The sequence below is a fragment of the Xenopus laevis genome, chromosome 6L (genome assembly GCF_017654675.1).
Source record: "Xenopus laevis strain J_2021 chromosome 6L, Xenopus_laevis_v10.1, whole genome shotgun sequence".
Taxonomy (NCBI): domain Eukaryota; kingdom Metazoa; phylum Chordata; class Amphibia; order Anura; family Pipidae; genus Xenopus; species Xenopus laevis.
In genome coordinates this window covers 52,196,951-52,220,854 of record NC_054381.1, presented here as the reverse complement: position 1 = coordinate 52,220,854, position 23,904 = coordinate 52,196,951, and the positions used below count along the sequence as shown (strand labels likewise).

General features: G+C 38.7%; 1 protein-coding gene and 1 pseudogene across 1 annotated transcript; both read left to right on the top strand.

The window, feature by feature from the left end:
* Nucleotides 1–1,465: 1,465 nt before the first annotated feature.
* Nucleotides 1,466–19,930, top strand: dync1li1.L (dynein cytoplasmic 1 light intermediate chain 1 L homeolog). Its single transcript, NM_001086686.1, is given in 13 exon segments — nucleotides 1,466–1,607; nucleotides 4,271–4,344; nucleotides 6,447–6,563; nucleotides 8,057–8,287; nucleotides 9,701–9,867; nucleotides 10,410–10,503; nucleotides 10,902–11,037; nucleotides 15,669–15,780; nucleotides 16,357–16,416; nucleotides 16,494–16,535; nucleotides 17,322–17,442; nucleotides 17,532–17,675; nucleotides 19,171–19,930. Coding segments are annotated over 13 exon segments (1,527 nt in total). The 5' UTR covers nucleotides 1,466–1,491; the 3' UTR covers nucleotides 19,284–19,930.
* A 3,611-nt stretch (nucleotides 19,931–23,541) lies between these two features.
* Nucleotides 23,542–23,680, top strand: LOC121394908 (annotated as a pseudogene).
* The last annotated feature ends 224 nt before the right edge of the window (nucleotides 23,681–23,904 follow it).

Genomic DNA, 23,904 nt, shown 5'->3' with positions numbered 1-23,904 from the left:
GAGGGCAGGCAGGGCATGGAACACGGAGGGGGCAGAGGGCAGGCAGGGCATGGAAAACAGAGGGGCAGAGGGCAGGCAGGGCATGGAACACGGAGGGGGCAGAGGGCAGGCAGGGCATGGAACATGGCAGGGCATGGAACACGGAGGGACAGAGGGCAAGCAGGGCATGGAACACAGAGGGGCAGAGGGCAAGCAGGGCATGGAACACAGAGGGGGCAGAGGGCAGGCAGGGCATGGAACACGGAGGGGGCAGAGGGCAGGCATGGAACACGGAGGGGGCGGAGGGCAGGCATGGAACAAGGAGGGGGCAGAGGGCAGGCAGGGCATGGAACACGGAGGGGGCAGAGGGCAGGCAGGTGACACAGAAAGGGAGCATAGGGCAGGCAGGAAGTACACAAAAAAGTCAACACCCTCCCTTAAAAAAAAACCCTCAAAACTCATCAGCACAACCACCCAAAAATTAAATACACATCACATAGAAGCTGGCTGTATTAACCCCCTAATATTAGGAACACAACAAGCCACCAAGTATGTAAAAGATTAGCAGCCTGCACTGAATAGCAAACGCCCCCGTACTCCACAAGCGCCTCGATATTACAGTAAGGGAAAAACCGGAGTAAAATCCTGCCCCAAGAAAAAAAAAACCTAATGCTACCCAGCTCATCCCCATACTCATTCAGTGGTGCACTGTAGCAGGGTTCTTCTCCACCATTTGAAGAAGGCGCCGTATATGCGCCGAATGTCACATGACGGAGGCGTTCCCCGAGACGTTTGCGTGTGCGTGACGTCATCCACGGCCTGTATTCAACTTGGAACTAGCAGCTACCGTCATTGCCATATGGACGAATCAGGCAAGCACTTCCGGACATTACTTCAAATAGGTAAAATTCAACTTTTATTTCAAATGCATTAAAACCATAATGTCCTAGGACATTATGGTTTTAATGCATTTGAAATAAAAGTTGAATTTTACCTATTTGAAGTGGCGTCCGGAAATGCTTGCCTATTTCTCCTATACTCGAAAGTGCACACACCCCCTGCTACGGGTTCGGGGCAATGCACCCGGACCACTCAAGACTTCGGGTGAGTGTTTTTCCCATTTGTACATCAGCGACTTCTATTTGAATATTTCGTTTAAGTGCCGGACATGGGGTCTTTACACCCAGGTCACGTCTGTTGCTGGGTGAGCAAGGTTCTTTACTCGTCCAATTAGACTACATTTATTAAAACGATCCATTGTGGGACTGTGCAGCTTTAAATTTCGTTGTAAATAAATATGGACGAATCAAACCCACGCTCGTTACGCTGCCGCACCTCCATTACGTCACCTCCGCTATGCATGGTACTGTAAGCCACGCCTTCTTCTGCCTCCCGCCGTCTCTCCTCCTCCTATATGGGACCGCGCCTAGTCTGCTGTACAGCGAAGGGGCGGCACCAGAGAGACGGCGGATATCATCCTCTTGCTCACCAGAAGAGCACGGGTGGTAGAGGATGGCATCCGGACGTACCGGCTCTTATTCCTCTCCATCCTCAAGTTTTAACGCTGGCTATGGGCAAAATCAAAGCGGGGCTACGGCCAGTGAGGACGAGGACGGGCAGAACCTCTGGTTAGTGTTCCCCATCTTTGTTATTGGCACAACCCGCTGTCTTCATCTTATAATAATGGGCTGCAGTCTGCTCTGCTGATGTTAGGCTATAGTGTCCTTTTGCCCGTGGTTGTATTAACGGGCTGTGTATGATCTATGGGGGATTGCATTATGAGCGCCACATTATGGATGCTCCGAATGATAATTGCCGTATTCAGGGAGCTGGTAGCGCTCTGCTTGTTTTCTTTGCTTCTCTGTACCGCATTGGTGTTTGGTTGGTGCACTTGCTTTTGCATTACCCCTGTGGCAGTGAGTGAGTTAAGGCGGTATAAGTGGGCGGAGAAGAAGGTGACTGACAGAAGCTGGGCGTGGCATTTTCTTGTCATCATTAGTGATGCGCACGCAAACACGAGAGCTGAGGCGGGGTTACGCTGACAGATGGGTTTGTTTGGTAACAATGACAGGGCAGGGTGCAGTGTTAACGCTGATTAACAGCATTTATACCCAGCAATGGGCTGAATCTGTAATGTGTTGTAGTACAACTCAAACACTCGTACTTGACTGCAGAGAGCAACCTGTGCAGTGTTCCAACTCCCCACGCCTCTCACCCACCACAATGTGCCTTTTGCTGATCATGTGCATCTGGTTCATCAGTGCTTGCTAGGCCATGTGTCTATTCACTCACTCCAAAACTTCTCGACACGTTTTTTTTCCATAAAATAAATATAGGTATGGGATCCATTATCCAGAAACCTCAGAATTAAAAAAAAAATCCGTCTCCCATTGATTCCATTTTATCCATATAATCTAAATGTTTAAACATGATTTTTTTTCCTCTCTGTAATAATTCAATTAATAGCTTGTACTTGATCAAAACTAAGATCAATTAATCTTTATTGGAAGCAAAACCAGTCTTTTGGGTTTATTTAAAGGAACAGTAACTTCAAAAAATGAAAGCGTTTTGACGTAATAAAAATATAATTCAGCGTTGCCCTGCACTGGTAAAACTGCTGTGTTTGCTTCAGAAACACTAATATTGTTTATATAAATAAACTGCTATGTAGTAATGGGGACAGCCATTTAAAGGAGAAAAGGCTCAGGTTACACAGCAGATAACAGATAAGCTCTGTAGAACATAATGTTACCCACTATTTATCCTGTGCCATATAGCCTTTTTTCAATTTCGGCCATTGCTACACAGCAGCTTGTTTATATGAATTATAGTAGTGTTTCTGAAGCAAACACATCAGTTTTACCAGTGCAGGGAAACAGTACATGATTTTTTCATTACTTTAATTTACATGATTTTCTAGTAGATCAAAATTACAGAAAGATCCACTATCTGTAGAACCTCAGGTCCCAAGCATTCTGGATAACAGGTCCCATACCTGTATATTATAAAAATATATTTAAATATCCCATAGGTGACGGCATTCCACAAATAATCAGGATACACAGGTCATCTAGTCAATATTCGAGGTTTATTGGTGGACCAACGTTTCGATTCCGTATTGGAATCTTCGTCAGGGTGAGAACCTGACGAAGATTCCAATACGGAATCGAAAAGGATTAAATATATTTTAGTTGGAATCAATTACAAGGTACTGTTTTATTATTACAAAAAAGGAAATCATTGTTTAAAATTTGGATTAAATTGAGTCCACGGGAGACAGCCATTCCATAATTCGGAGCTTTCTGGATAAAGGGTTTCTGGATTACAGATCCCATACCTGTACAAATTATGACTAGTTTAAAATAGGTCATAACTTTCTACTCTAAATTAACAAACTGCAAAGCATTGCAGTTGACCTGTTAGGCTGACAAGCACACAGCATTTTTTATTTAAAAAGCAAAAATAAAAATAAAGTGCCTGAGATTCCTTCCATATGCAAAATACTAAAAGCTAGAAATTTCAGCCAACGTGTCTGTCTGTGATGTTTGAGTCAAATATAAAAAAAAATCAAATCACAAATACGTTTATTTTCACTGCTGTGTGGGTGTTGGCTTTTAAACTTTTGTGTGTTTTCTTTTTTCCTTTTCTCAATATAGCTTTAATATGAATCACATTGGCTGATATTCTGCCAGTGTATAACCTCATGCAGACATATTGCCTCTTTGATAAGTAATAACCATATGAAAGGCAGTGGAAAACTCTTAAGACAATCCAATATATCTATGAAGTATACTTCCGGGAAGCTGAGAAGGGTGTCTAGTGAAACTAAGCAAGATGGGAACTGTACAACATGCATGCATATAGTTCTTCTTGTGGTATGTAGCAACAGAGCAATGGGAAAGGACTTTTCTAAGGAGCTCCACTCTCCAGGCAACCTAAAACCTGTGCAATTCTGTGTCAAGCAGCTAAAACAGGTCATTGGGACCCACAGAGGATCATAATGGAGCAAAATAAAGTAAAAAGCATAGTAACACATCTCTGCTGCTTTTCTTAAACTGGACTAGGCATCATAAGGGTCTACAAAATTATCCTAGATGTAGACAAAAAAAAATTAACAAATGAGGCCTTTACTTGCCTCAAAAGTACAAAAGCTAATGAGATCAAATTGCAGAGACTAATAAACATATGACTGTAGATACAGCATTTGCCAGTGGACATGAGTTTGTTTAGCAGTGGCAGGACATGCTAAGTGTATCAAACGCATTTCTCATCTTGTTTTCTTTCTGTGTAGGTCCTCCATTCTGAGTGAAGTCTCAACACGGTCACGCTCTAAGCTACCGTTTGGCAAAAATGTGCTGCTACTCGGTAAATAAAGGATATTTCTGTTTATCTTTATGCCTCAAAATAATATCTATGTTATTAGCAGTATAACAAGGATTTTCATTGTATTCAAATTCTACTGTGGCCTTTTCTTTCATTTGGATCAGAAATGCTTTTTTTGTTTTCTGCCATTCTGTCCTTGGACTGCTGAGGTAGTGAGATATCACCCACACTGAAATAAAGATAATATAAACATAAGAAGGGTGTGATCATACCATATGAAACATGTATAATATAGTGAATAAAGTACCCCCTATTGTAAAATATAAGGATGTTATAAGTCACCGAGGAGTTTCATGACCATATAAAAGTACGAGGCCGAAGGCTGAGTGCTTTTATACAGGTCATGGAACTCCGATGTAACTTCTAATATCCTCATATTTTGCAACTGGGGGTACTTTATCTATTATAATACACAAGTTTCAGTGAGTCATGTGACAGAAATGACATCAGAACTCACCATTTATAACTGATGACATCAGAACTCACTGTTTATAAGGATATACTTTACAAGATATTCATGGCTTTTGTGTATTATAATTGTATCCATCTAGGAGACTAACCGTAAGTAGAGCAGTGATCCCCAACCAGTGGCTCGTTGGATGTTGCTTCCAGTGACCTTCAAGCAGGTGTTTCGTTTGAATTCCTGGCTTGATGACGAGCTTTATCTGCTTAAAAACAGATGTACTGCTAAACAGAATCTCCTTTAGACTGCTTGTCCACATAGGGCTACCAAGTCACCAAATCCACTATTTTGGGATTCGGACAAACCCTGAATCCTTTATGAAAGATTTGTCTGAATACTGAACTGAATCCACAACCTGATTTACATTTGCAAATTAGGGCAAGTAAGGGTTTCACTTTTTTTACTTCCTTGTTTGTATGACAAAAAATAACATGTTTTTTCAGATTCGGTTCAGCTGAATCCAGGATTCCTGGATTTGGTGGATCATAATTTAAGTCCTATTTCCAAACCGACCCAAAGTTCCTTGTGTATTCCAACCAAGAACCCCAAATTTTGTAGAATGCTCCCAGAATGTGCTGGTTAGAACTTAAAGGACTGCTTTGACAGCTTGGATTCATGTGCCTGCAGGTTGATTGGGCAATGCTGAGTGCAGGTCCACCTTCTTATTTGACCAGTTAGGTTTTGGATGACATAAACAAAGTAAGCAGCCTTGAACTGCTATGACATCAATCTCATAGCAAATTCAGTTTTAAAAAACTCTTGTGTCCATCTTTTGTTTGCAAACAAATTAATAACCTCACTCTCTCTCTCTTTTGCCTTTGGTGCCAGTAATACTCTCTCCTATATATTATTTTTGTATAACCCTCTAAATAACCTTGTTGGTTGTATTTGTTTTTTAAATAGTTCTGTAATATCTCCCCTATTTTCTCCCTAAATCTATTCAGTGTGTTAGATGTATTTCTGAAGTGTGCTTTTAGTTTGCTTCTTGCTAAATGATTATAGGTGCTTTTGTGGTTTCTTTTTATTTTTTGTAACCGTTATTTATATAATTACGGCCAAGAATAAACTGCTGCTAGAACTCTTACAATCTTACTTGCCTTTTCGTTTTCTTCGATTACAAATGATATTTTCCACCATAAAACACAATGTTAGTATATGTGGCTGACTTGTTTTGAATCTTAACCACACACAATTGAGTTTAATTTTTAGAATATATGATGCCTTTTTTCCTATATCTGTATGATTCTAACATTTAGGGACTAATTTATAAATGCTCAAACCTCAGAGTTCTTCAAAATCCTAATTTCTGCATCCTAATACCTCCAGTTTGCTGACAATCATTTTTTCTTTTCCTAGAGTGGGTTTTTTTAAAAAAAAGGTTTTTTAAAGGCTTGGTATCTTAAACCTGCCAAGCTTCTTAATTATTTAAACATAATCAGCAAGCCAAGGTATTAGGATGCAGAAACCAAGCATGACTTTAGGAACTCCCACATGGTTTTAGGAACCGAATGCTTGAGCATGATTAAATCAGCCCCTCAGAGTATTCCATACCAGTGCACTGGGTTCAGTGCACAGACTATTTTATCCTGTATATAATGTATTTATTATATTTTGTGTATAGGTGAGGATGGGGCAGGCAAGACAAGTTTGATAGGAAAACTTCAGGGAATAGAGGAGTACAAGAAAGGAAGAGGAATGGAGTATCTGTACATTAATGTACACGATGATGACCGAGATGGCAAGTATTTCGTTTATAGAAAATTAAGTGTCTATATGCTGAAAATACTTACACTTATGACGGGTATCTGTAGAATAACTGCAGCAAGTGTAATGTAAGCACACACTTTACATACCAAATATTAATTTGCTTATTCTTGCAAGCAGTTCTCAAGTCGGATGGAGTTAAATAGCTGCTGTCTGACTTTGATCTGGGCAGACCAAACTAAATTCACTGTGATCTACATACCACAATTCCCATACATATAGGAATTGTAAGATAAGAAGGTGGAATTTGACCAAACGCAGAGTTACTGTGGTCTCTATACAAATAATTTCCCAGAAGCAATTGTAGTCCTCTCATATGCCATTGGTATAATACTGCTAGAGTAAGGAATATGCTGATTATTCATTTTTTATCTTCAGTGTATCATCAGAAGTAGGATGGACATGTGTCCTTTTCATGTTAGATTCTAATCTAAATAAAAGCTTGCTGATCTTCAAAACCACAATAAAGCTCCATATGCATGTGCTGCTGATATGTTCTTCATATGCACATGAATGAAAATTGTTCTGTCACTGACATTTTTATTGAGTAGGTAAATATAGTCCAGTGTTCTTGAGTAATATTGTCAACTGAACTAAGTGTCTATCTGTCATAGATAGGGTGCTTCCATTTTTGCATTCCTGTCAGCTGGTATAGGTACTCTGACTGCAGTGGTTCTCCCTAAGTCATATGGCCCACAGAGATTTCAGGTGATTGCCACTTTTAAATGTGGCAATCCACCTTCCTCTGTTCCATTGCCCTATGAGGGATGCAGATCTATCCATATTAGCAGTTTTCAACACTAAGGAGCAGATTTATTAAGGGTCAAAGTTTTTTATGGGCAAAACTGTCAAATTCTAGTAGGGAATTATCCAAACTCAATTCAATTTTCTTTTAATAAATTTAAATTCGAACTTCGAGATTTATCATACTCTGACCCTTCAAGAATTTGACGATTTGTCACCTAAAACCTGCCAAATTGCAGTTTAAGTCAATGGGAGAGGTCCAGGGATCAATTTGTAGATGTTTGCAGCCTTACCTTACATTCAAGTTTTTTTCGGAGGAAAAAAACTAGAATCGAGTTTGATCAAATTTGAATTCAATTCAAGTTTTCGGGTTGTTTAAATTTGTCTGAGTTCGGAAAATGCGGTTTTATTAATACATTTGCCCAAGTCGAATTTCAAATTCATTCAAATTTAAGGGAGTTTAAAAAAACAAAAAAAACTTGTATAAACACGAAATTCAACCCTTGATAAATGTGCCTCCCCATATTTGTAAGCATTTACATTGAGGAGTAAAAATCCCTCATTGGTAATCATGAACTGCTCCAGTATTTCTCTTAAATCATTCCTGTAACATTTATTAACATTTAATTTCCCAGTGTATCTATTTTGTTTACCTTCTTATGTATGTGTTTTTAATAATTTGTTTTTGTTCTGACCTTTGAAATGAGTTTCCTAACATTGTAGATCAAACAAGATGCAACGTATGGATCTTGGATGGTGATCTGTATCACAAAGGACTCCTGAAGTTTGCAATGGATCCAAGCAGTGTTAGAGACACATTAATAATGCTGGTAGTAGATATGTCCCGACCATGGCTGGCACTGGATTCATTGCAGAAATGGGCTAGTGTGATCAGGGAACATGTAGACAAACTTAAGATCCCTCCTGAAGAAATGAGAGAGATGGAAGAGAGAAGTATGTACTAATTACTTATGTGCTATTGTTATGTCAGAATATCCTTTATGGTATATTTTAGTGTACTGAGTAAATTAAATAGTTTAAAGGAGAAAGAAAGCTCCAAGACAGTTTATTGCCAACAGATTAGCCACAATAGTGCAAGCTAGAACGTTATATTTATTCTGCAGAATGCTTTACCATACCTGAGTAAACAGCTCTAGACACTGTCTGTTTGTTTAGGATATAAGCTTGGTGTGACATCACTTCCTACCCGAGTCTCTCCCTGCTCACTTACAGCTCTGAGCTCAGATTACAGCAAGGATGGGAGGAGGGAGGGGGAGAGGAGCAAACTGAGCATGCTCGAGCCCTGCCCTGGGGGTTTATGCTGAAAACAGGAAGTCTGATACAGAATCCCATGTGTACACAATAAAAGGAAAGAAATGCAGTGTTTCTTTTAAAAGAGGACTCAGAGCAGCATTACTTTGAGGGTTTACTGGTGTATTTATATAGACCTTTCTGATAAAGCTAAAGCAATTTTAGCCTTTCCTTCTCCTTTAAGAATTTTACCACCTGTCTGAGATATTTAAAGAGGACATACAGTATTTTTTCAATTTACATTAGTTCTTTATTTTTTTTTAGCTTTCAAATATTGGACGTTCTTACAATAGTCATTTAATGAAATGTATCCCTCTGCTGTTCGCCTGGACAATAATGGTTTGCCTTAAAAAAGTCTGTTTGCTTTTATGTAAACGGATCTAGCTCTCCTGTTACACTGAGCACTGAAACCAAATGATAAATAACTAGTAAAGAAAAGTGAAAAATTGTATTAACACCCTGAGCAATTTTACATTAAGGTATAATTAACTCTATATGTCCTCTTTAATGAGCTGCATCTTCACTTTCCCCTTAATTGCCATTTGCCTTTATTGAACCAGACAGGTCTATCATTGTTCTGAATGCTTTTGCTTCATGGGAAACTTCTTACAAGGACTGGATTTTTAAAGGTCAACTCTTCTTCTCTACCCGTTGACAAAATAAATATTTTGGCAATAAGCATTTATTTAAAAAGTACACTTACGATGTAAGTGCTAATTAGATCATTGGCTTTGATAAATAAATAAAAGGACAGTCATTTCTGGACAAAACATGTAAAAATAGTATCTAACACACTGAAATAGAACCGTCGGTTTTCCATTTGCTTTGTCCTTTGGAAAATATTGGTATTATCTTTTGTCCAGTTTACTCCCTTATGCATTCAATATCCATTCTGTTGTGTTCATTAATACTTTAGATTACTGCTTCATAACTTTTTACAGGTAGAGGGCCTATGCAGTATGTCCTATAAAGCATTGTTTGAAACCTTGAGTAGACGGAGTGCCATAAAAATCTTGTAACTAAACACAAACTTTTTTTTATTCTTTTAATTTACAGTTGTAAGACATTTCCAAGAATATGTAGAACCAGGAGATGAATTACCCACTTCTCCTCAGAGAAGAAACACCTCTTCAGATGAATGTGATGACAGCGTCATATTACCTTTGGCAGACGATACACTTACACATAACCTTGGAATTCCTGTAGTAGTAGTTTGCACTAAGGTGAGGCTAAAGTCGGTTTCACTTTATAGCACCAGAATTTTTTGGAGTGTAGTATTTCACTACACTAAAACTTCACAGATCTTAAAAAATAAAAACTGTTTGGTTGAAGAGTAGGAATATGTCATTTTATAGCACATCCTTGTCCCAAAAAAGAAAAACACAGTTTTTACAGTCCTTACATTGTCATTGTTAGTGGCTATAGCTGAACAGTAGTGTGACTTTGAGGGTCAGGGTCCCCACCCCCTGCTATTATCTGTAATTGTGCATCTATATTCACCTTTAAAATAGTGGCATTTTAGGATTTTTCGAGTCATGAAGTAACATATTCAGGTATTTTATTAGTTTTATATGTACTTTTGTGGCGCACCACTTTTCATGGTCAGTTTTTGAAATTTGGTAAACCTATAGAAAATGGGCTAAATAATGAGAGAATTTGTTACCTGATCTTTTTTTCTGTGCTAAATTTGTGCTGTTCTATATACCTACCTCTCTTTATTTTGAGAATTCTTATTCACTGGTATATCTGTGTGCTTTCTTTTTAGTGTGACGCAATCAGTATTTTGGAAAAAGAACATGACTACAGAGATGAGCATTTTGATTTCATTCAGTCACATATCAGGAAGTTCTGTTTACAATGTATCCTTATTTCCAATTCCTAATTCATTAAAGTAGAACTAGTCTAATTAAAACCTGAGCCAAATATGTTAAACGGATTTAGCACTTTCCAGTGGTATTTTACAAACAGGCTGTTTTATGTGATATATTGTTATAGAGACCTGCTATGTTCAGGGGCATAGTTTGCCTTTAAATGGAGTTCTAACTTTTAGCATCTCAGTGGCTGTTTTGCTTCAAGGGCTTAAAGATGAATATGTATTAGAGTAGTACAGTATATAAATAAAACTTAAAATTGTATTCTCCAGGATTAGGAAAACTACTACAATCAGGGCAATTAATTTCAAATGATAGAAATATTTATAAATTTATGAAACAAATTGGTTTTAATATGTTTTCTTTAAAAAAAAAAAAATCTACAGATGGTGCCGCACTTATTTACACATCTATCAAAGAAAACAAAAATATTGATATTGTATATAAATATATTGTTCAACAGTTATATGGATTCCAATTTAAGATGCCTGCTGTGGTTGTAGAAAAGGATGCAGTATTTATGTAAGTTTTTTTTTTCAGTATTTATGTAAGTATTTGTTAAGAATCAACTAAGATTGAAATCTAGTATTTGGAATTTTTAACCTTTTTAAAATTGTATTGCGCAAAGGATGCATTACACTAAATATTTAGTTGAACCCTTGGCAGGGCAATTTGTGATTTGACATTGAAAATAGCCTGAACATCTTTGACCCTTGTACGTCTATCAGTGTTGTAGATTCTGTGATTTTTCATAGCCCAGCTGCATTAAAGAACAGATAGTCAGCAACAAGATACCCATAGGTTTATCTAGTATAGGTCAATCTAAAAACAACTGGACTTGCTGAGTAATCAATGAAGACGTTTCACTACTCATCCGAGCAGCTTCTTCAGTTCAACTGACTGGTGTGGGAAGTTCTCGTCATATAAACTCTTCCACTAATCCATTTACAATGGCACATTGTAACTCTTCAAAGAGGTGACATCTGAAGAAACTCACAGAGGTGTTGATTCTGTGTAGTTGTGATAGGATTATCCAATGTGTCATGCAACTCCTAGATACAGGTGTTACTTGTGAGAGTTGCATGAATGGATGTGTGAAGTGTTCTGAATCCGCCAGGGTACAGATGTTAGAACAGCATTGTATGTAGCAGACAGGTGGTGTCGAAGGCCCCCACCTCTGTTCAGAGATGGTCTCTCCACCTTGACATGAATCGCCTCTTTCACGCCTCGTTCAAACCAGCGGTCTTCTTTATCCAAGATTTGGACCTTGCTGTCTTCAAAGGAGTGTCCCTTGTCTTTTAAGTGTAGAAAGACAGCTGAGTTTTGCCCTGTAGAGTTCTCCCTCCTGTGCTGAGCCATTCGCTTGGAGAGCAGTTGTTTTGTCTCCCCAATGTATAGATCTGTGCACTCCTCGCTACACTGGACTCCGTATACCACATTGCTTTGTTTTTCTTTTGGTGTTTGATCCTTTGGGTGTACCAGTTTTTGTCTCAGTGTGTTGCTAGGTTTGAAAAACACAGGGACATGGTGTTTGTTGAAAATCCTCTTGAGTTTCTCTGACACTCCAGCTACATATGGGATGACTATGTTTCGCCTACTATGTGTCTCCGGGCGGTTATTTCTATTGGTGTTCCTGTTGGGCTTGGTTGCTGCTGTTTTGACAAAGGCCCAGTCTGGGTAGCCACACGCTTTCAAAGCTCCTCTGAGATGTTTTTGCTCTTTGTCTTTGGACTCTGTATCAGTTGCCACACATTCCGCCCGGTGGTGCAGGGTTCGAATGACACCCAGTTTGTGTTCCAGTGGATGGTGGGAATCAAACAACAGATATTGATCCGTATGAGTGGGTTTCCTGTATACTTCCGTCTTCAAGTTACCCCCCTCTTGGATACATATCAAACAGTCCAAAAAAGCAAGTTAGTTCTCATGGACATCTTCCCTTGTGAACTTGATGTTATTGTCCACTGAGTTAATGTGTTCTGTGAAGGCCGCCACTTCATTGGATCTGATTTTAACCCAAGTATCATCCACATACCTGAACCAGTGAGTCGGTGTAGTTCCCTGGAAAGTAAGTAAGGCCCTCCTTTCCACTTCCTCCATGTACAAGTTTGCTACAATGGGAGAGACTGGAGAACCCATTGCACAGCCATGTTTCTGTCTATAAAAAGGTTCTTGTACTTGAAGTATGTGGTGTTAAGGCACAAATCTAGCAACAAACAAACTTGGTTGGGACTGAGCTTCGTTCTGCTGCTGAGGGTGTTATCATGTTGCAGTCGATTTCTTACAGTCTCAATCGCCTCTGTAGTAGGTATACATGTGAACAAAGAAGTGACATCATATGATACCATTGTTTCTTCTGCCTCTAGTGTAACGCCGTGAATCTTGGTTACAAACTCTTTGGCATTCTGGATATGATGCACTGTATTGCCTACCAACGGGGCTAAGATGTTAGCCAAGAATTTTGCAATGCTGTATGTCACTGAATTTATGCTGCTGACAATGGGTCTTAGTGGGGCTCCTTCTTTGTGTATCTTGAGGAGTCCGTATAAGCATGGTGTGGCTTCACTGGGATACAGACGGTGGTATAAAATTCGATCAATGGCTTTCTCCTTTTCAAGTTGTTGTAGGCAACCGATCACCTTTTTCTTGTAACCACTGGTTGGGTCTTTCCCTAAGGGTTCATATGTATTGCTATCACTGAGCAGAGTGGTTATCTTGCAGTCATAGTCAGTTGTATTGAGCACAACTGTGCATCTCCCTTTATCTGCTGGCAGGATAGTGATGTTCGGGTTTTTACTCAGAGAGCTGAGTGCTCTCCTCTCTTCTGTAGTAAGGTTAGAGGGAGATGTTCTGGCACTTGACAAAGCAGCTGACACTTTTAGCCGGAGTTGTTCTGCCTCTTCATTTTTCAAGTTTCAACAGCATTGTCTGCTACATACAATGCTGTTCTAACATCTGTACCCCGGCGGATTCAGAACACTTCACACATCCATTCATGCAACTCTCACATGTAACACCTGTATCTAGGAGTTGCATGACACATTGGATAATCCTATCACAACTACACAGAATCAACACCTCTGTGAGTTTCTTCAGATGTCACCTCTTTGAAGAGTTACAATGTGCCATTGTGATTTGATTAGTGGAAGAGTTTATATGACGAGAAACTTCCCACACCAGTCAGTTGAACTGAAGAAGCTGCTCGGATGAGTAGTGAAACGTCTTCATTGATTACTCAGCAAGTCCAGTTGTTTTTAGATTGACCTATACTAGATATACTATGACCTGTATGAATGAAAATCTTCATAGTCACCCATAGGTTTAGTTTATATATGTAGCACATATATGAATGATGAGGGTGGATCAGACCTGAGCTTTAATACAATCACAGTGCCAGTATAATGTGTTGGCTTTCTGTAACTGAACATGATGTACAGAAATTTTTGAATAGTATTTATTGTGACTGTGTGATTGTCAGATTTTAGCTCTAAATCTATTCAAAATTACAACTGGCATTCCAGTTGTAGAAATAGCTTGTTCCTATACATATGTTAAAGATGTCATGATTTTTTTTGATGTAGTTTTATTTCTAAATTACACTGTTTTACGCTGCAAATAATTCACTCTACAATATAAAATGTAATTCATGAACCAGAAAGTGTATTTTTTAGTTGTAATATTGGTGTGTAGGCAGCCATCTCAGGTCATTTTGCCTGGTAATGTGCTTTCAGAAACAGCCAGCACTTTAGGATGGAACTGCTTTCTGGCAGACTGTTGTTTCTCCTACTCAATGTAACTGAATGTGTCCCAGTGTGACCTGAATTTTACTATTGAGTGCTGTTCTTAGATCTACCAGGGAGCTGTTATCTTTTGTTAAGTAAATGTAGTTAAAGTGTGCTTCAAAAGCGGATTAGGCTCCTTGCAGCCCCGGGTGCAAGCCGTACCCCCTGCCAGGGCAAAGTATACATGTAGCAAATAAAGCAGCAGCACTCCGGTATCTTTGAAAAATTGAAAAACTTTACTCAAATGCCATAGGCAACGTTTTGGGCTACGTTGGCCCTTTGTCAAGCCATTAATTAACAGTGTCTAAATGTGCTTAAATACCCTCCACCTCCAAATTACCCATGAGTCACAGTGAGCTATTTTCATACCAAATTACTTTCAATATACCAAATTAAATATCTCATACTCGTATATCGTTACAAAAGAAGTGAATTGCGGAAAGTGCTATATAGTAACAGGTAATAAATAAACATCTTTTCAAACAATGACACAATGTATTAAAATCCTTTTTAAATAACCTTTGCAACATAAGTGTCAAGGACAGGAAGTCTTACTTTGCTTTATCTCAATATTAGACTTTTGGCTTTTACTTATCTCTGGCTCCAATGCTGAATTCAGGGAACTAATACCCCTGAATTACTTTGAATCAGGAGTACAGTACCTAAACATGTGCCATGTTAATCTCGTGATCACATTGTTTTAATTTATGTGAACATTATTTCAGAGTAATACTGTACTATAGTAAATGGTTGGCCCCCTCAATGAAAAATGTTGTTATAATATAAATGGTTTTGCTCCTCTCACACCTGTGGTTTCAGGCACTTTGAGTGCTGTTTTTGGCATGCATGTCTGCTTGTACATGTACTTGTCAGGCAACAGTTGCCTGGAATATCAAACTGCCACATTTGCAGCAACCTTTTGTCTGATGAACACCTATAGGCTGTTGCAGTGCAAGTCAATGGGTGTGCTTTTGCCAAGTAAACAAGTCATTCTTGAAGCCAGGGGTGTCCAACCATGCGGCCCAGGATGGATATGAATGCTGTCCAGCTTGAAACACTCAGTTCCAGAGGAAACATTATAATAATAAGCCTATTTAATATCCAGGTGTCCCATATTCCAGTGTATAGCTCCATCTGGTTATCCAACTGGTATTGTAGTTCTTTTCTGTGTATTTTCTTTACTTTTACAAATCAAAAGTGTTTGTGTATTTCATGTGTGGCCCCAGAAAATTTTTCTATATCCAATGTGGCCCAGGAAAGCCAAAAGGTTGGACCCCCCCTGCTCTAAGCAATCTGTGTGCCATAACCTTTTAAAGCATGTTTCAATTTAAACAAAATTCTTTAGGTTATAATCCCTTTTTATTCTGTTACCAGACCAGCAGGATGGGATAATGATAAGAAAATAGGAATATTACATGAAAATTTTCAGACACTAAAACCAGAAGACACTTTTGAAGATGTCATTACTAAGCCACCTGTACGAAAGGTAAATTTAATAAGTGAACGTGTTTTTGGAGACTGAGCGTAAACAAAATAAAAAATATTGATAAATAATGATGAAAATCATCTTTTGACTGTGTTTAGTTTATACAGACTATAGGGACAATGTTTTTTTTTTTTTTTTTTAGTACCAAATGAAAAATAGTTAATCAGATCAATGCAAGAAGAGCTTTACATTCAGAGATGTCTTTGCATGTATGTGTCTCCTTTTATGAGGTTGTCCTTTCTTTGAAATACTTTATATTAACTAGCTAGTCATTAATAATGACCCTTACTTACTAGATTTAAGGGATACACCAAATGCAGAATTTTGTTCTGGCCAAACCCAATCCTTAAAATCACATGTGACTTTTTATCACTAAAACAAGGAAGTTAAAAAAAAATGTGCAAATAGGGGTTTGGCTGTATCTCTTATGAAGGTTTCTGGATTCAGCCGAATCTTAAAATAATGCACTCTGTGCATCCCTACTAGACTGTATTGCTAGTCCTAGTTATTGTCTTATAATTAGTTGCTTAAGTCAGAAATCTTGTAGATTTTTTGATGACTATGATTATTTTACAGTTTGTACATGAAAAGGAAATTGTAGCAGAGGATGACCAAGTGTTTCTTATGAAGCAGCAGGTAGGTACTTTGTAATATTGAACTTTCAGACAACCTTTTAATCCCATGAGTAATTTTTTGCATCTCTTTTTTTTCAGTCACAGTTGGCAAAGCAACCACCGGCTACAGCTGGACGCCAGGTAATCATTAGGTGCAAAGAGATTTAAATCATGACTCTTGTAAGTTATATAAAACGTGATTATGGTAATGCTCCCCTGTTTAGCTGGGGAAAATGTTTGTTGTTGTTGTCCAGTTCTCTGTTTGTTTTGGCAGTATAGACACACAAACATCCAGGCCCTACTCAGTAGTCGGGTTGCTGTGCACTTTTGTAAGGGAATGCTTGCAAGGTGCCTTGAGTCTGTTAGTTTGACAACTTTATTGCTAAAAATATATATTTTTTTATATCGGGTCCTGAAGATGACATGTACATATATGTCAGTCTAACTTAAAGGGCTAAAGGCTTTTAAGTTAACTTTTAGTATGTTATAGAATGGCTAATTGTTAGCAACTTTTTAATTTGTTTTCATCATTTATTTACCTTCTTATTCTGGCTCTTTCCAGCTTTCACTGATTCCATCTAAATAATGCACCGTAAGGCTACACATTTTATTGCTGCATTTTATTACTCCTCTTTCTATTCAGACCCTCTCCTATTCATACTCCAGTCTTTTTTTTTTTTTTTTTTCAAGGTAATTTGGACAGATTGCTGAAATTGCAAACTGGAGAGCTGCTGAATAAAAAGCCACTAATAATAAAGATAAAACATGAATTTCTAAATGGTCTCAGAATATCACTTTCTACATCATACTAAAAGTTAATTTCAAGGCAAACAACCCGTTAGTCATGTATACAATAAATAAAAGGTGTACGATTTGACTTTGCAAAGTAAAAGTTTGTAACATCCATCTCAATATTTTCTCTGTCAGGATGCTTCCCCAAGAGTGCCTGGAGGCTCACCTAGAACCCCCAGTAGATCAGGAAGTACTAATGTTGCAAGTGTATCACCAGTTCCTGCTGGCACAAAGAAAATTGATCCCAACATGAAAGGTAAAGCAAACACTACTGGTTACAGTGATGATTAAAGGGGAATATTATATGGAGTCTGATAAAGATTCTTTTTTTTTTTCTGGTTACAGCTGGAACAACAAGCGAGGGAGTTCTTGCTAATTTCTTTAACAGTTTATTAAGTAAGAAAACTGGGTCACCTGGTGCTGGTGGTACAGGAATCCCTGCTGGCAATTCAACTGGGAACAGTTTACCAGCATCTGCCAAAAAAACAGGTAGTTATTTCTAAATATTTGATCCATTAATGCTGTTGGTACCTATGCAACACTTACACAAAAAATGTGCATAGATTGAATACAATATATTAGGACAGACGAGCAAACACAACGACTGCCTAGTAAAATAGGATCTCCTTCCTGTCTTCATGGTATTTCATATGTAATTGTTGTTTTATTTTTAATATTTTAAAAATATTTAAAATTGGATTACTGATCCATCCGGTCTTTATTGCTGTTGCAAAGCTCTGCTGCTTTTTGTAAGGTGTGTGTGCTACCTCTGCTATATATATATATATATATATATATATATATATATATATATATATATATATATATATATATATATATATATATATATATATATATATATATATATATATATATATATATATATGTGTATGGCAAATGCAGTTTGAGATGACTTTTCCATTACTGTGTCCCAAATTGTGGCCTTTTATTGAAATGAGGGTGTTGTAAGCCAAAAAGTTTGAAGGTCTCTAGGATACTCTAGGTATGTACTAATACAGAGTTTGTTTAGTTTTTTTATGATGTAATACAGTCTGTGGGCTGGAATACCACTGCTGTTAGAAACACACAGACCTGCGGACTTGAGTACAACTAGAAATATAATTTTATTTTAAAATTGCTCAGGGTGCTTTTCGAAGCACGTTTACAATTAGCATTTATTAGGTTTTTATTTACTGCCAGTATAATTAAGTTTGTAACAATATCTCCACCTGTTGGTCAGTTCCTGTATCTTTAGGTAAAAACAGAGATATACAGTACCTTCAGAAGTAAAACAGAGAAGTTGTTCTGCTTAGAAAGAAGATGGAGGAGGCTTCTGATCTAAAGTATTTACCGAGGCATGCAATATTGGAAAACTTCTCTGGTTCTGTTACAAAATTCATTATATTGGCAGAAACAAGAAATAATGAAACTGAAAACAAGAAATAATGGAAAATTGCAAAGTGCTTAGAAAAGCACCCTGAACAGTAACAATTTTACATTAAAGTAATGGTCATCTGTTTTCAGACTGGAAATATCTGACTTTTCAAGGGGTGATAAATCCTTATTGTGAAATATAGAGTACTACTTTGATTTGATTACCAAGCTGCACATACAGTTAGAGACTGCCCTTGTTGCATGGAAATGTGGCAGCAGCACCTGGTTTATATCTAAATGTCATGATTAATGACCAGTAACATGAGACAGAGTTGGAAGTCTACATAAATGTGCTTTCAGTGCAAAGTCACCTGAAGAGACACCTAAAAGGTTTCTCTATTCTACTTTCACATAGCTTATCCCGTCTTTCCCCAAACCACTCCTTCACCAGGTACAAATACTCCTTTCATTAGGCCTGAGAAATACAAGATGCAGATTAAGTATGATTGTTCGAGATTGTTGTTAATAGGCAAACCATAAATGCCATTTTTGAGAAATCTCTTAGTGTCTTTTGCTGAGTTTTTAGCATTTGCTTATTTTTTTTTTACAGGGCAAAAACCTGTTCTAACAGATGTTCAAGCTGAACTGGAAAGAATTTCACGAAAACCTGATATTGTCTCGCCTACAACCCCTACATCGCCTACAGAAAATGACACATCCTGAAGAGACCAAAAACAAAAATCAGCCATTTGTCCAAATTCTTAAAGTTCTCTCACTTCTGCCCTTTCCCTCTTCAGTTATTGTGGAACTGCAGAGACAAACTTTTTTTTTTTTTTTTTTTTGTTGAGGACACTTGATGTGTTCATTTATGTATCCCAGTTTAAAAATGGATTTTGTGGAATAGTCAAAAACCAAACTGGACTTGTTTAGATTTTTTTTGTTTCATTAAGCTGCTGATAATCTGCAAATTTGAACAGTTAATAGCTATATAAATAAGAGATATTTGGCTGTGTAAGCTGGTTATCATATACCACTTTCTTCTATTTTGGAAGATCACTTGATGGTAGAAATTATTTTGATGAATGAAAAGAAGCAAAAAAAGCCAATCACTTTGTGCAAAATAGTGACTCAGTACCCATATGGAATTTAATTAAAAAGTCATTAAATATTGCTGCTAAGCTTACAATAAAATAACGTAAGCCCATATAGGATTGATCTACTACTAGTTATGACATTTTGTGTAAAATGAACAAAAAGGAGGTTACAGCAGTCTATCACTTTATCATTTATGTGACCCTGCTTTAGAAGATATCTCTGGTCTCATTTGGGGCTCAAAAAAAGAGCCTACAAATAAACAATCATTTGATAAAGCTGTATTTATTTTCTGTTTAGATTTAAAAAAAAATTTTTTTTTTTTGAAATTTTAATTTATTTCCTTATTATTTCAGGGGTTACTCCAAATCTAGTATTTGACAAAATATATTTTATACTAAAATGTAAATTTAAATGTAGGAAGTCGCAACATTTTGCTTGATAAAAATCCAATATATAGAAATTTGCCACAGGTATTCAGGCTTACATTAATGCAGGTATGGGATCTGTTATCTGAAAAAAACTGTTATTCAGATCAAAATTACGAAAAGACCCCTAATAGAAAAAGCCCAGGTCCCTATCGTTATAGCTAAGGGGTAGTGTACCTGTATACAAATATGCTCCTGGCCCAGATTGGAGAGTTTCAGGCAATTTCCATGTGTCTAAATATTGTGCAGGTACACCACAGTTATTTTTTTTTCTGGCATGCATCATTTTTTCTGGTTTTGATTTGTTTTTTTTGATTTTCAGTGACATTGTTGGCATAATTGAATTTAGAAAGACAAACTGGTATAATAATTATATCATCTTCCCAAGGTAAATTAAAACCAGACAAGAACGGTTCATTTCTATGAGACAATTCTTTTTATAAAACAAAAAAACCCACTACAGCTTCTTTTTATGATGATTGCTTGCTCATGCAGAAATAGTGCCAGTATCTCTATGTATGACAAGCAGGAGGAAGAACTTTTCTAGTGTTTTATAAACCTATTGTATGTTTGGGGGGGGGGAAGAGGATGTTTTCCTATTGGTTAATACAGTTACTCTCTTTGAATTACATCCACATATACATTACCCATTGAGGTACAGTATGTTGTGACTATTCGAAATATCAAAGGGCCAGAAGAAATACATATTTTAAAAGAGCTACCTTAAAGGGGTGGTTCACCTTTAAGTAACTTTCAGTATGTTCTAGAATGGCTAATTCTTAGCAACTTTTCAATTTGCCTTCATTTTTTCTTTTTTTTTTTCTAGTTTTTGAATTATTTGCCTTCTTCTGACTCTTCTTCTGTCTGACCCCCATCTAAAAAACAAATTCCCTGTAATGCTACAAACTGATTGTTATTGCTACTAGGAATGCACCGAATCCACTATTTTGGATTTGGCCGAACCCCCAAATCCTTTGCGAGAGATTCAGCCGAATACCAAATCTGAATCAACTTCATAATCAATTTGAAACAACTTTATAATGTGCCCTTTTGCCATAGCAAGAAGGCTTTTATTAGATCACGGACGACCATGGGTGTGTGCAATACTGATTTAAGCTTTTAAGGGGCAGTAACACAAATATGCTTTATTCAAGCAAAATAAATATGGCTTGAGCTAAAAATGAAGTCCACCAATTTAAATTTTTAAAATTACATTGATATTAAACATAAAGCACAATAGGATGATTTTGTTGTTTCTATCTCTGGCTTACAGATAAAGAGTAGTTCAGTATAAAGGAGTTTTATCCCTGATAATTTGATCTTCACGCCATCTGGAGAAGTTGGAAAATGGAAGCAATTGTGCTTTTTAGGGTCAGGGCAGATTTGGGGAGATATTGTCGCCTGGCGACTAATCTCCTCTTCTGCGGGGCGACAATCTACCACCTGATTGAATGAAGAATCGCCTGCGCTAATGCGATTTTTCTATTTCCAAAGTCGCCCGAAGTTTTGTCTCTTAAGGCAACTGCGGGCAACTTCAGAAATCGAACCGCTGCGAGTGCATTAGCGCAGGCAATTCTTCATTCAAGCAGCCGGAAGGCAGTTCGGGGAGATATTTTGTCCAGTATAAATAATTCAGTGGCGATAAATGTGTTTGTTTCATGCCTGCTCCCAGCTTTGAACAATTAAGATCGAAAGTACTAAAAAATAAACTGATTTTCTGTTCCAAAAAAAATTGTGACACACGATTAACTCTGTCAGTGCTGCTGCACAGTGCAGTGGAACTGGTAGGACACGAGTTGCATTAGGAGAGCCTGGCCTGCAGTAGATCATCCAGGGGTAGATGCGGAAATGGGAATCCGGCTGGTGGTGCAGAGCCACTTCGTCGGCCTTGGCTAGTTTATTGCAGAGCAGCGGAATGTTCTGATCAAAGCGGGAGCAGTGCAGGTTGTAGGAGTCTGAGGCCAGGCTGTAGCCGGGGAAGGGGCTCCTGTAGAGGGGGCTACTGTACAAGCTGGGCACGGAGGAAGGGAATGGGCCGGTGCCATAGCCGCCTCTCTGGGAGTTGTTAAAATCAGCGAATAAGAAATCCCATTGATGGCAGCGCCGTGGAACTGGTAGGATCAGAGTTGCCCATAAGGAGAAACTATACAGAAAATGTTGCGATTCGCATCGGAGCTCACCCAGTGTTGCTGTGTCCTCCTGGTCGCAGCCTGTGTGAGACGCCAGCCACTTCCCGCCGGTATTCAATGTAAGACACTCGGTATTCTCATCACATTCGGCGCTGATCCAGGACACGGTATGCAGGCAACAGCATCGGTGTAAAAGTTTAGGCTTTATTTCAACACACACATGAATGAGGATTACAGCGGTGGGTATACAGGGCTGACTGACTTACGCGTTTCTTGCCGGATCTCCCGGCACTTCCTCAGAGTCAGTAAAAATCACATGACTCCAGACTTAAATAGCTAAAGTGATTTACATCCGTGTTAGAAGTACAAAAATGCACCTGTACTTCTAACACGGATGTAAATCACTTTAGCTATTTAAGTCTGGAGTCATGTGATTCACATCCGTGTTAGAAGTACAAAAATGCACCTGTACCGCTATAATCCTCATTCATGTGTGTGTTGAAATAAAGCCTAAACTTTTACACTGATGCTGTTGCCTGCATACCGTGTCCTGGATCAGCGCCGAATGTGATGAGAATACCGAGTTGCCCATAAGGAGAGCCTGGCCCGCAGTGCTGCTGCTGCTGCTGTTGGTTGGTGTAGTAGCTGCTGTCCGTGGCAGTTGACACCGGCAATTTCGGGGATTGCTGCGATTTATGCAGACTGTGGTAACTGCTGGAGGGCATGTGGCTGGAATGCATATCTGCTGTCAAGTCGTACGATCTTTCAGCACGGAGTGGTGGGAGCGCCGGCTCTGTAGGGACTCTTGAGTCCGGGGTCTGTACAAGGATGTTCTGGGCACACAGGATAGGCACAGGCTGTGGGAGCAGGGGAGGATAATGGGCTCCCTGTAGAAGGAGCCGCACACTGGGCACTTCAGCTCCTCATCCAGGCGGCCCACTTTCCAGCACTGTCCGACATTTACCTGCTGTCAGTAGACTATGGGAGCTAGCCAGGGAGGAGAAATCTAGCGCCGCACTATGGATGGTCGCCATGTCGCCTTTTTTGAAGAGGAGCGGAAGTGGCGTTTCGGTAAATTATTTCTTAATAAAGGCTTTGCAGTCAGACCCTCTGTGGAAGGGAAGGGCCTTGAGAAGCATGAATGTCAGATTTGGGGGATTGAAGGTGTGTGTCTTGCAGGGAGTGGGTGGGATTTAGGCAGATTATAGGCGTGCCTGGGAAGATTGTGGACCTGCCCATTTTTGAAATTTAAGTGCTCATTTTATTTTAATTACTTGGCATACTGCTCAGGGGGACCAAACAGAAGGTGGATTATTAACTGTGCCACCAGTCATTGCTTCTCTGCATTTTGGCTAAGATCAAGTGTAGTATCTGTTCTTATCCAGGCCCGGATTTGTGGAAAGGCCATCTAGGCCCGGGCCTAGGGTGGCAGGATTTTAGGGGGGTGGCATGCTGCCCAACCACACCCACATTGGTTCAAAAACACTGGGAATGCGCTGGAGATCATTTTTTAAATTTCCTATGCGCCAATCCCCATTGATGATGAAAATTTGCATGAATAAAGGGGAGGGGACAGGGGTGAGGAACGGCAGTGGGCCTAGGGGCGCCCACTATGTAAATCCGGCCCTGTTCTTATCAGTTGGGGTGGCAGATCCTTCTGGTGAGACGGAGAAACATTTAGTCCTCTGGCCAGGG